Raw genomic sequence first — 13976 nt, 5'->3', positions numbered from 1 at the left:
GGCCCACGGACATGGTCTACAGTGTGGTGATTGTAGGCAAAGGGGGTATAAGGGGGTTAATAGTAATGGAAAAATACCATAAAAATTTTAAACAGACATTATGTACCTCCCAGTAATGGGAGAATACGCTACAACCTATGACACAGTCAAACTCCAATGCGATCAAGCCTGCAGAACTGCGCTTTTCAGTGTGGAAGCCATTAGCTACAGCGGGCCGCTGAGCACTCGAAATGTGGCTGCTCTGAATTGAGTTGTGCTGTAACTATAAATGTTTATACTGATTACATGTTGAAATGAACACAATTATTGTTCCACAGTTAAGTAAGATGTAACCATTAGAGGAAACTGGATGAAATGTATAGGGAAACTCTTTGGACTACGCTTGTAATTAACAAGAATCTATAAATATTTCAAAATAAAAAGTGACAAAAAGAGGGGGATTTAAGAGACAAGTTAACCAAAAGCAATGCGTGGACCTTATTGCAACTCTTAAGCAAACAAACAAAAAAATAACCCAAACCAGAACAACCTGTTAAGCATTTAAGACGTGTGTGTGAGAAATGGAAATTTGAATACTGCCTGGATATTTGCTATGATAAAATTATTGATATTTTTAAAGTATTATAATAGTCCTGCGGTTACATTTAAAGAGTAAATCCTTACATTTTAGAGATACTTTTTCAAATACCTATGAATTTAATGATCCATGGCTGAGATTTGCTTGGAAATAACGGAGGGCAGGGAAGAGACATAGAAGAAGTAAAATGGCCACGCACTGATAATTGGTGAAGTCTTGGTGGGTATTTATTATGGGATTCTGTCTGCTTTTGTACATTTTTAATATCTTCCTTAATAAAATATTTTTAGCAACAACCAAAAGAGTTGGACGATTTCTCAAAGGATCTTATTAATGTAGACACTTTTGACATTTAAAATGTAATGGCTTAGATTATTTATAATTGACCCTTTAACTAGTGGAGTAAAAAAAATTTCTATTCAACCTCAATTTGAGTCAGAAGTATTTTTAATATAATCGATGAATGCTTACTATGAGCAAGAAACTTGGCTTAAAAGTGCCTTACCCTGTGTACATCATTCTGCTTCTGAACTGTTGGAAAATCACCACCCACAGGTGCCTGTCGGCTTAACTCATCATCTTTCAGCTGTAGCCACACTAGAAGTTCTTGGAGAGAAAGGTGCAGACGCTTCCACTGGTCAGAACTGGCTTCCAAATGTGATCTGGAAAATAACAGTAGCATGTTGTATCAGAATAGTTAGAAGGGTAATTGATGATTCTAAGAATCCCATAAGTAAGAAAGGTACTTTGGTGGTTAGTTCCATAGTGTATAAACCAGGGGTGTCAAACTCATCTTCACCAGGGGCCACATCGGCCTTGCAGTTGCCTTCAAAGGGCCGAATGTAACTATGAGACTATATAAATGTAACTACTCCTAAACAGTTAAGTAAGGTGCCGGGCTGGATAAAACAAGGTGGAGGGCCGGATTTAGCCTGCGGGCCTTGTGTTTGCCACCTGTGGTATAAACTTATTGTCAAATACACAGCAGTCCTCAAAAATAATTTGACTATTTGCTTTTGAGACCCATAAAATGGGGGTATTGTGTTGGCAATCTTGGGGAAAAGCAGCATTTAGCCATATGTTTATTTCTACATGCAGTATTCTGAGATTTTGGCATGAAATACACACTGAAATGGATTACTTTCCCATAGCGTTGCAGTCAATGATTTTTAATGTTTCTGGTAGAAAAAGAAAATGGACCCAGTGACTAATATAAACCACTCAGCTTTCATGTGACTCATGTTAGTACTGGAATTCTTCCTGCTTTGAGAACTGGAAAGGTCTCTCCCCACATTTTGACTTTTCCATTTCTACACCCTAGACAGCCTCTTCCATCGACTCCTTCCATCTGGCATCTGTCCCTTCTGCTCCTCTTCACATATGCTTCTCCTTTTCCTCTACCCCTCTTTATTCGTGCGCACCTGGGATTTGTTTTCACCAAGTTCCAACATTTTCCGCTTTGTTTCCTTTGTGTAAAATGTCCTGAGACAACAACTCACGTGGAAAAGTAAAAATCAGACATTTGTCTGCGAGCCTCCCCCAAACGTGAATAATTTAGGCAAGAGACGGGAGTTCTATCCCATCAACTGCATTTAGAACATGTTAATCAGTACGAGCCATTTAAGAAGACACAAATGAATGATCTGTGCTATAAAATCCACATTTCACTGGAGAACAAGAAGCTGAATTAATAAAATAAATCATAATCCAGGAAACAAAGAAATGCGAAATGTTGGCAAGGCTCTATCCTCAGGTACATCAAGAACTGTGCTGCGTTACTCATACGATATCAGCAATTACTATTTAATTCATAAAAATGAATGCTGCCAATAACGTAAATATAACGTAGTCTCTAATGCTGCAAAGATTGCAATGTAAAGCAACCAGGGACCAACATTTCCCTTTGCCGTTTGGTAATTTTGCCTGACATTTCAAATACAATTTTCCTGCTGGCCTTTAGTCAAACAGAATTCCCAAATGGTAACTATGTACTGCAATTAAATTGGTTCAAACTCCCCAAAGCATAATTTGATGACACATAAAAGTCTTTAGGATGTGCAAATACAATGACCCACATGCTTAAATTTGAGGAACTTACACTTAGGAAAGTAACTGGGAAAGCATGAGAAGATACAGGTGGAAAGTGTTATTTACAGCATCACTTATGATTGACACAAAGTAGAAACAACGTAAATATGCAATACTAGGGAATTGGTTACATACATAGCAGTGCATTCAGACGTATGAAACCTATGCAGTGTTCAATGTAATGACCACGGCGAATATTCATGAATATGGAAAAGATCACCTTTTCGGTTACTAAGTGAGAAAACAGGTTACCGAAATGTACACAATCTCTTCTTCTGAAACGTTTCTCTGTGTTTCTGTGTTTCAGTGCCCAGGCTTCACTATTCATGAGAACATTCTGTAATGACCAGTTTAACTCTCAGAGGCGGATTTATAGGGGATTTACTGTCAGAATATTTTCTATTATTAAGAATATAAGCATTGCAGGGTCCAGCAGAAGTAAGGCCCGCTTGAGTGTGGTTGGTAGGGTCATAATAGGGGTGTAACAATTTATAGTTTTAATTTAAACATTTCACCTAAAATGTCATATGGCGTGCTTGAGTGTGATATTGTTATGCTACAGAATGACACACTTATGATTTTGTAATAAAAAGGGGCATTATTTTTGATGGACCCTGTATATTCAGAAAATATATAGGGCATTTCCATCAGAGAAATTCAATTGTTCAAGACTCTACGGGCATTTATTATCTCATAAATAAATCATGAAATGCCCCAAATACCATTCATTAAACATAATAGTGCAGATTGCATATAGTGTGGAGGGCAGTTCTTTTATGTTTCTGTTCCCTCCTCCTCTTTCAGTTCTCACTCTCCCATGAGGAGCCTGTGTGGGAATTCCCTATGCAAGATTTTAGCTGTTTAATACCATATAATGACTAGTGGTTACAGGCATTCCCTGGGGTGTCTGCAATTGGAAACTTGGTCCCCTGGATGGTGAACGAAGCTGTCAAGCAGGACATTTTGAAAGATAGGGAGAGTGAGGCATAGTCTAGACATGGAAAAGCAGCAAATGGGGAAAGAGACACGGGTTAAATAAATGTTTATTGAGTGCCTCTAAGCCCCAAGGGAGCGTTGGGTATACAGAGACTGGAAGGGAGGGGAGACTAGAGAGATGCCTGATGCTTGGCTGCCCCCTCTCAGGGAGAGGACATTAAATACCGCTGTGGGAGGGGCCCAGGGGACAACAGACATGCAGAGAAGAGCAAGCTGCCTATGGAGAGGCCTCGAGCTGTTGCTTCGCTTACATCAGGCAGCGCCACAGCCCTGTTCCAGGTTAAACAGTGCTGGCTCATTATGGGCAGGTCAGTGAAACCCTTGAACTCCACGGAAACCAACCAACCAACCAACCAACCAACCAACAAAAACTGGCTCTGACACCCAGAATTAGCTCTAAAGGACCTAAGAGAAACTCCAAAGCATGAGACAGGGAGGCTGCTAGGAGCCAGGGACACGGGGCAGTCAAGGGAGTTAACAGAGGAACAGAAGGACCTGGGACCACATGTGACAAAAAGCTCTCACGTGTCTGGGTGAGGGGACCTTATGCGTCCATAAGGTATGAGAGTTAGCTAACATCTCGGAAGGTTTGATTACTTTAACGCCATTATCAAATGACCGTTTCATTCTTTTCTTTGCCAAAGCAGGAGAGTGAAAGGCAAGTGTGATGAGGACAAAAACCTAAGCAAGAGGCTCATAAAGAACTGAGGTCAAAGGGTCTGAGAGGAGAAAGGCAGTCTGATAACGGCTCCTGACTTAAAGTATCATTTGCAAAGATACCCAGACTGAGGCCATGGCTCTCAACCTGTAGAGTACGTGGGAAACATTTGAGGAGCTTGTAAAGTTTAAAGCACACATGCCTAGGTTCCACTTTCAGCAGGTGGGCTCCAAACCATTCTTTGAGAAAGAATGTCTGAAAGTATTTCCCATGTGCCCTAACCATTATTGGTTGGTCTCCACAGGGCAAGGGTGGTATATGTGAACGACACGATTTTGAAGGAGCTTTAAATGTAACAAAATGTTATGAGCTCAGAAAACCTTTTCTTTGCTCATGTTAAGCTTATGAAGGATTTTCAAGATACATTTCCAATGTGGTTCTCGGAAGCCACTGCCCTATTGCTATTTCTGTTTTCAAGACTGTATGCCAACTGTTTCTAAATAATTAACCTATGTTTGTATTTGGAATATCTCCTCCTGAAAATGTCTCCATTTGTAATGACTCCCCTGCCCCACACTCCCTTCCCCTCATTTTATCATAGGCTGTTAGGGGCTGGAAGGAACCTAGACGTTGTTCCTCGATCCCCTTGTTTTGCAAATGTGGAAACTGAGATGCAAAGGCAGACAGACAGCTTCTGAACCACACAGGTTGAGCTGCCACACAAGGACACAGAAAACAGCCCTGACAAAAGTGGCTCAGTTGGTTAGCCGATTTCCTACAAACCAAAAGGTTGTAGGTTTGATTCCCTGTCAGAGCACATGCCTAGGTTGTGGGTTCGGTGCCCAGTTGGCACATAGATGTTTTTATGTGTCTCACCCTACCTTCCCTTCTCTCTAAAAGTCACAGGAAATAGAAATGAAACACATTTTCTGAAATGACGAAATCCTTAACCTCAGTGATTTTTAATCAAATGTTTTGAATCCCTGAGCGAAAGGCTTTCTACTAATTGCCAGATGCACTTACCTCTGTCTACTTAACAGAAAATAGCAGAAGAGGCTTGAAGAGGCACTTAGCTTCTATCCATTTTCTATTAATCTTTATTAGTGACGACAAGAGCTTGGGGGCTTCTAGCTTTTAACAGGCAAGTGCTGATCTTTAATAAGCAGATAATTTCTACAATTTGTAAGGCTTAGGTAAAATGTAGAACCTTCAGGTATGTTGGGATATACTGCTTGGTCTTTAAGGAACCCTTTACTGTCAGGGCTCTAAGAATTATAGGGGCTCCGAAAGTGAATGTTATTTCTCTAGACTCAGACATTTCCAGTGTGATTTAGTTGATGCCTAGTTTGAAATGCTTAATAAAACTTGACTCTGCAAGGTATGTATTCTTAAAGCAAAATGTGTTATATTGAATTCATTTTTCACTTTGACTTCTTTTATAAAACTAATGATGCAACCCTGTATATCTTTGGTACCCTTGTGTAATAAGATGGCACTTTAGCATACAGAAAGAAAAAGTCAGGATACAGAAATAATAAGGAACCACAAAAATACAATGGGAGTGATGGGACTTTAAATAAAGAGAGAAAGTGAAGCTCAAAGAGAAGTAAACAGGTTTTTTTTTTTTTTTTTCCAGACGGGCCATGAACTTCAACTTTCAAGCATAATCAACATTCCACGAATAAGAGAAAGGTCAGAGATATTCAATGTGCAAGTTGCATTTTCCTCTCAAAGGTTGAAAGACTCTGCTCCCTTTTGCTCTTTCTTTGTTCTCCATTATAGAAAAACTTCTAACTACTCCAACTTCTAACACCAAGCAGTCCCGCAGTGCCTTGGAGATTTATTGCTGCTGCAGACTATATAATGTTGGTGTTCTAGCCTCTCAAATTAATGCTCAAAATCTCACAGAAGTTATTATTGATACAAAACACGTACAAATTTTTTCCTAAGTATAAAAATCTCACAGGATGTTTATTTGGCTGAAATTACCACATAGGCAATTTGCAGAGTTCACAACATAAACAATAATCTGGAAAGTATAATGTATCGATTAATTACACTGACATCTTGATACACATTTCCTATGTAAACAATGCACGACCACTTCTCACATTCTTAATATTTTCAGAATGAAAATCTAAGCTTAGCAGATATAGAACACTTGAGAATGAGGATCACTTTCTTTGACTGATCACCATCCACGTGTTAGATAATGCCATCAAAACCTATGTACGTATATGTGTACACGTGCGTGTATGTGCCCATGCTTGTCTGTATACATTTAAGTACAAGCTTTTCACTCTATGTTTCTCCCACTTGAATCAGTTCGCATTTCCTTTTGTTTGTGGGCTGTCAACTCTCGCTGAGTATTCTTCCAATGATACCTCTTGCACATAATACATGTGGACAAAATACACAGAAAACAGATGGCATGTGCGGCCCCTGAACTAAATGATCAGATAGTGCTATACAATTTCAATTAAAGTATTGTTTCCCCTCAAAGATATCTTATTTGCTTGTCCTTATACTGAGTCTTTGAAACTAATCAGCTCCATTTAAATGTGAAAAAAAACAAGGTAGACAAGTTCAAGAATAAGCTTAGGTTCATAACGAGTGATCACAGAATTCAAAGTAACAGCGTTGAAGAATGGCACTGGAAGTTGAATAGACCACCTCCGTTTCTGGCTGAACATCCTCATTTCAGTGAGGGAGAAAATTGAAGTCTGAACCTTGAGCTCAAGATTATTCGCTAGGTATTGTACATAGTAACAGAGCCAGAAGAGAAATTAGATCACCCAACTGCTGGTCCAGGACTCTTTCTGCTCTGCCTCCCTGACTCATTTAAAGCTTGGAATTTTTGGATTGATCTTTTTAGCTGGAGGCAGCGAGTATAGCCCTATGAAACAACTCATGAATACGTAAAGGGATTTGCCACCACATGTAAATGAGAATAGTACAGGGAAGACCTGATGAAGGAAGTGTCAGAGAGGAAAACATTTGAGTCACAATTTGGAGAATGAGCCCTGGCTGGTGTGGCTCAGTGGACTGAGTGCCGGCCTGCGAACCCAAAGGTTGCTGGTCTGATTCCCAGTTAGGGCACATGCCTGGGTTGCGGGCCAGGTCCCCAGATGGCAGTATGGGAGAGGCAACTGATTGATACATCTCTCTCACACAATGATGTTTCTCTCTCTCTCTTTCCCCCACCCTTCCCCATCTCTAAAAAAGAATAAATAAATAAAATATTTAAAATTTTTTTTGAATGAGAGGAGAGATGGTATTCCAAGGGTGAGAATCAGCAAAGGTACATACTCATACGAGAGTGTGAGAAAAGTATTGGTGAGTAGGCAGGGGGTAAGAAAGCTGCGTCTACTGGAGAGTAACTAGATCGCTGTTTGGTGAGGGAGGAACTGGGAGATGTGGGAAGAACAGAAAAGGGACGGTTGGCAGGGTCTGCTTAGGCATAGCTGGTAGAGAGTGAAGGGTCCGCTAGATTCTAGTGAGTAACTATAAACTTCACGAGGGCAGTGATTTTCTTTTGTCTGTTTTGTTCACTGTTGTATCCTTAGTGCCTAGAAGGGTGCCTAGTACATAGTAAACGCTCAGTACATATTTGTTGAATGAACAGATGAATGAATGAACGACTGAAATATGGGTCCTGCCAGGAGTGAAGTTCTTGACCAAAGGGATACTACAACAGAGACAACATCCAAGGAAGACCACTTTTGCAGATGAGTAATGGGAGGTCTTAATATGTAAAGGAACACAGACAGCTCTACCAATATGGAATGACACGATGAAGACCTGAATATGAATCATAATCATAGGATGAGAAAAGGCAGGGTGGAAGGAAGATGAATGGGGGTGAAAGAACTTAGTAAGGACTCGGATCTGGGAGCACAGGGATATGTTTCATGAGCTGGTGGAACTCAAGGGAAAACTTTGAAATCGTTTGGATTCAAACTCAAATTATTTGTCATTGAAATGGACACCTGTGAAATCATGCACTAATGCTTTTTATATTCTGAAATATAAAACTGGCCTCAGAATGCCTTATAAAACAATGAAGCAACTGGAAATGTTTAGTATACTATGTTATATTTTGAGTAAACAAAGGGCTGTTTTTCCAGGGCATCTTTGGAAGTATTTTGAAATTTTTAAAAATTTATTCATTTTAGAGAGCGGGAGGGAAGGAGATATATATATATATATATATATATATATATATATATATATATATAGAGAGAGAGAGAGAGAGAGAGAGAGAGAGAGATTTGTTCTTTCACTTATTTATACATTCATTGGTTGACTCCTGCAAGTTTCCTGACTAGGAATCAAACCCAGAATCTTGATGTATCAGGACAATGCTCCAACCAACTTAGCTACCCAGCCAGGGCTGGGCCTATTTTTCAATTGTAGTGACTTTTCACTAAAAAAATAATGTCAATGCAGAAACTGACTAGATTTGCCAGGGAAGCTTGTGCCAGCAATGGTTCTGCACCTGACTCTTCCAGCGTTATCTGTTCTATTTCATAACTATCCCAAACTACTACCTGTGCTGTGCTTCTCTCAGATGCACCCTGCCATTCTGTATGGACCGATTGACTGATGTCCTTATCTCAGCCAAGTGTCAGGAAATCAACTGAATTGCTGGGATGTGAAGAATGGTCTCTTTGCTTTTTATAAATGATCATTTATAACACATCCTGCATTATTAGAGAGGCATATTAAAAAGCCAAAAGCATTGATCTGAATATTTAAATTCCAGTATTCTCAGCCACTTAGATAAGCAAAGGTAACTGTTTTCTACTTGATTAATGACAGTAAGAATTAAACTGCGGTAGCAGGCATATGGGAAATCAACTGAGAATGAAGAGCCCCTATTTTGGCTGACATGCTGTTTGCCGCTTTCAATTCTCCTCTTATTTCATCAAGTTCACGTGAAGGAGAGAAAAGACACTGAGTGATGTGCAGAACAGTTACAGCACCTTTCTTTTTCAGGCCTGCAAAGAAGAATAACTTTCTCTTCTTTACTTCATGTTCCAGCCTCTTTTCCATCTCACAAGTTTTATTCCTTTCTCATGGCAGATGTTACAAAAGCGGCCTTTGTCATCACCCATACTAACTTCTCCTAGCGTTTAAGCTGTACAAAGAGAAGAGAGTCTCCCTACGTTTGAAAATGCCATTACCCACTGTTGCCCCCAACGCATCTCCAACTCACCGATACCAAATTCAGGGACCAAAGAGGGAGATGCAAGCAGATGTCTTGGAAGGTGAGGCGCAAGGTTGGGTGGGGAAGATCTTATGAAGAAAGAAAAGGAAATCCTTTTCTGCTGCTGGAACCTGCTTCTCTATTTCCTCCCTTCACTTATTAGGTACTTATGTGTGAAAGATAGGCAAGTCTTATCTTTTCCTTCTTTCTTTATGCTCCGTGGCATATACTATAATGGCTGTAAAAGCTCAGGCTCTGAAGCCAGACTCCCCATGTTCCGATCTTGGAGCTGCCACTTACTAAGTGACCCTGGAAAAGTGACTTAGCTTCTCCATGCCTGACTTTCTTCAAATGTAAGGAGAGGATAAGAATGGAATCAGTCTTTTAGGGCTGCTGAGAGCACTAAATGGGTCAAGGAATATAAAGTGCCCACGACATGGCATGGTATGAGATGGACCATAGTTTAGTTCCTAGTATTATTGCTACTATTATTTCATGCGAAATGCAGATTTTTATCAGGGCTGTGGAACTCATAAATTTCAGTTATATTTTTCCTCATGGTGGAAGTAAACATTCCATATGTCAATATTTGGCCAATTTAGAACTGTAAAGAAGAAGTAAAAAAGTCCCTTCTGTAATCTTACAGGCTAAAGGTAGTATGTACTCCCTTCGTTTCTGTGCTCCTTTAATAATTACTATGAAGTCCTCTTCTACCTCCCTCCCTGACCACCCCTCCGCTAGCGACAGAAGGAAGCACTGAATATTTTAATAAAATGATGTGAATAGGGAAAGCCTGTTGTCCACTCCCTGTGCTTCCTGTCATTCACTCCCTGCACTTCCTGTCATTCACTCCCTGCACTTCCTGTCATTTAGGTGATGTGGGGCATTTCACCTACTATTTCTGTTCTTCGCCGCAGCACTGAACTACTGTAAACCGAGTATAGCAAGACTTCCCCTCTGCCCTCCTTACAGCACTGCTGGAATACAGCCATTAGCTACTCAGGAGGAACCTGATGGATAGGCAGGAAGGGGCAAAGTACAAAATAGGTGCACACGGACCAGCTAAAGGCTTAGTCTACAGAGGTTGTGGTAAAAAAATCCAAGAGGCGGTAAAGGACAGGAAGTTGCTCTAATCTCTCCTTAGCTGTGGGGAGTTTTCCTCTAAACCGTTCATTATAATGCATTACGGTATTTTAAAAACTGCCTCCTTTTAGGTGAAGAGAGTGCATAGAACATTTACATTTCCTCTTTACTGCTTTGGCCTGGAAGTGATGCATCTGCTTATACCCTGTTTCACAGGACTCATCAAATGGTTCGGCCAAACTTTAAGGAGGCAAAGAGGTGAAAGACAGCACGTGGAATAGTTGGTGGGCATTACCATCTTTGGAAAGAGATCGGACAACTTGGGGGAATTAGGTGAGGCGACCAAGGAAACTAGAGTACTAGCACCAGTTAGCAACAATGAAATCCTGAAAATAGATCCAAAGATGGAAGAAAAATTAGTATCTGAAAGAAAAAAAACATTAAAATCCAATGTGGTAAAGACGTTGTAGTACAGTGGGAAAGAATTGTGCTTTTAATAAATGGTGTTGGATGATTTTCTAAGCACTGTGTTGTGTATCTGAAACTCACACAGTGTAATATTTAATGTAAACTGTAATTGAAAAATAAAAGTGTTCTCTATTATGCATTTAGAATGATGGCAAAGAAAGAATTCCATGTAAACAAACCAATAATTTTATCACTTTTTGCATAACCTGTGATAAACCAAGAAAGAACTCTGTGAAATTAGAATAGCTGTATTTCTCATTTAAATTCACTCTAATGTCTTAACATGCATCTCTCCCGTGGTTATAAAATACCACCACTTTAATCTAACCTGAACTCTCAAGTATCATCTCCATACTGAGCAAATGAATGATTCATTTATTCGAAATAAAATGAATCATTCCGAAATTGGGCGATTTACATAAACGTATGAGGTATTAGCTACCTGTGCTAGGAAAATGAGAGAAAGTTTGCCATTTTAATTCATTTTTGGCCTTTTTTTTTTGCCCCCGATCTTTTCCTACCTAATGTTGAGAGACTTTTTCCGCAGCTCGCTCCACTTGAAGTTCATGTTATCCAAACGTCTTTGTAACAGGACTGCGTCATCAGAACCTTCCAGAGATCTCAGGATTTTTTGGCCATTTTCATCCAGGTTGTGATAGATATCTGTGTGAGCTTCGATTTCTCCTTGGAGGCCCTACAGGGCAGCAGAGAGAAAAACACATGCAGAATTAAACAAACAGAAGAGGCCAGCTACACATATAAATATGGAGAACTGTACAAAAAAAAAACTATAAGTGCCAGAAACATTTCAATTGAGCCAACTGACAAAAAGATGCACTTCCTCCTCATTTTCCTTGGCACGTTCTCTCTTCACGTTATTATGTAGATTGAAAAGGGGCACCTGGTTAGGTATAATGCATGTATTCCTTGATATTCTGTATGGAAACATAATGATTTATGACTCTATGTATTTCATAAGTTGTATTTCCTAGTCCATGAACAGAACATACTGTTTTATGGAAGTGATACAAAATAAAATCCCATGATAAAGTGGACCCCAATGCCAAGCACTTCATTAGGCTGTGGGTCAAGCCATATTTCCCATGCGCATAGCACTCTGCAGAGCTGCCTCTGACTATAGAAGCATGGAGAGACTAATAAACAAAGCTGTACTCAGTCCACAGCACCGGCACATTAACAGGAGTCTAGCATAGGAGAGCATCTTCTTGGCAGTACACATCCAGTTCACCTTGGTGCTAGAAAATCCTACATTTATGATGGTGTCCTACATTTATTAGTAAGATCTCCTAGTTGCATTGCCACAGTATTTTTAGGCATGACAGGTGGAAAGTCCATAGAACCTTGACAGGAGTTAGAATAAGACATGCATTCAAGTTCATTTGTATAGACACAGATCAAGACAATTATCATAGTACAAGAATCTGACCTTTACATGGTATGTCTTCCTGTGTAACATTTTCAGCTTCAAGCGGGGACTACAGCACTGATCCTGTTGCATAGCAATCCTGCGAGAACCCAGCGACTGAAAGAGCCCTGCTTTAAAATGCCAACTTTGCTTACATTCTGTTGACAGGATGAATTTTGGAGCACAGGCCTCACCAGTCAATAATAATAAACAGCCACTTTGTACTCCCCACTAAACGGTAGCCAGGCCTGTGGATGTGGGAGGGACCTCAAAGAGAGGAGGCCTGGAATATGCGGCTGACAGTTTCTATGAAACAGCCAACTTTTCTTATCATTTTGCCATTAGAAGCCAGAGACATTATAAATTCATTTTATATATGTGTTTCCCTCCTTGTTCCGAGCAGAACGGTCAAAGCCAAAAGAACATTCCTTAGAGAGCTGCTCAGTACCAGCATTCCTTTCTGCCTACACAATGAATGAAGGCTTTGTATATTATCTGCCTTGCTTTTGGAGATTTGTATGCTTCTGTTCAACAAGTTTAAAAATTCATTCTGAAGCCCCGAACAATTGGATTGACCTGTGTAACTAGAAAAGTTTTTTTTTCCTCTCTTTGTAAAATTGAATTAAATTACTTTTCTAAAGTAAGGGGTTGGCTGCAATAACGTGTTAGAAATTCTGAAGCAGTGGCCTGTGTTTTGAGCCAAAGCCTCTTAGATGCAGAATTCTGAATGTTGCAGAAGTAAGGTAGATGGACAATGAATGTCTCCCGTCACCGCGTTTGGCAGCCAAAGTATCCGCGATGGGCTCTAAGGAGAATTTTGTCCCATTTTCTTTGACCGGAAGAGGGGAGGGGGAATATGGATAGAGCCACATCTGAAATCGAAAGAAGGGAAATACTGAAACAGCTTGAGCAGCATCTATCTCTATTCCATCAACATCTGTGTTCTAGAAGGGAATAACCTGATTCCGAAACTAGCCAGTGCAGTGGAAAGACTAGTGTTGGGCTTTTCGAGAAAATGGAGTTTAATCAAATAGACATCCATGTTTATGTTTATGCACCGACATGGGAAAACACACCCTGCTGAAGTTGCTACTTCTTCAACAAAAAAAGGGAGGTCAATTCATCTGAATAATTCACGACTCAAAAACCAAGAAGATCCCAGTTATCCAGATAATTAATTCACCACCTTCCCTCTTTGACTTTCCTTTCCGGCTTGTTGTGTTTGATTTGTACACTGCTTCAGACTTCGCCTCAGAGGACACACTCTCGGAGCATGAAAAGCACACCTTTCGTTGTTCAAGAAAATAAGACAGTTGAACTAACACAATCAGCTCTTTATACTAACATGCATATACATGATAGTGCATTTAAATTTTCATAGTCTGCTTTTATAGCAGAAGCCCACCTTCCAGAAACAGCTCCTGAAGGTTATGGACATCATGAATTCACCAGCACCCTGTTGAATATATAA

General features: G+C 40.0%; 1 protein-coding gene across 4 annotated transcripts in view; it reads right to left on the bottom strand.

Moving 5' to 3' along the window:
- The window catches only part of DMD (dystrophin), a 1990869-nt gene that overhangs the window by 352350 nt on the left and 1624543 nt on the right, over positions 1-13976 (bottom strand). For all 4 annotated transcript variants that reach the window (XM_053655812.1, XM_037127036.2, XM_053655810.1 and 1 more), the window contains 2 exons: positions 11601-11773; positions 1083-1239 (listed from right to left, as the gene is read on the bottom strand). In XM_053655812.1, the coding sequence (XP_053511787.1) occupies positions 1083-1239; positions 11601-11773 (330 nt within the window). The remainder of the gene's footprint in view (positions 1-1082; positions 1240-11600; positions 11774-13976) is intronic.

Source organism: Artibeus jamaicensis, unplaced genomic scaffold (genome assembly GCF_021234435.1).
Source record: "Artibeus jamaicensis isolate MK-2021 breed Jamaican fruit bat unplaced genomic scaffold, CSHL_Jam_final scaffold_1283, whole genome shotgun sequence".
In the NCBI taxonomy this organism is placed as follows: Eukaryota; Metazoa; Chordata; class Mammalia; order Chiroptera; family Phyllostomidae; genus Artibeus; species Artibeus jamaicensis.
Note: the sequence above shows the minus strand (reverse complement) of the source record. Positions and strands in the feature narration are given on the sequence as shown.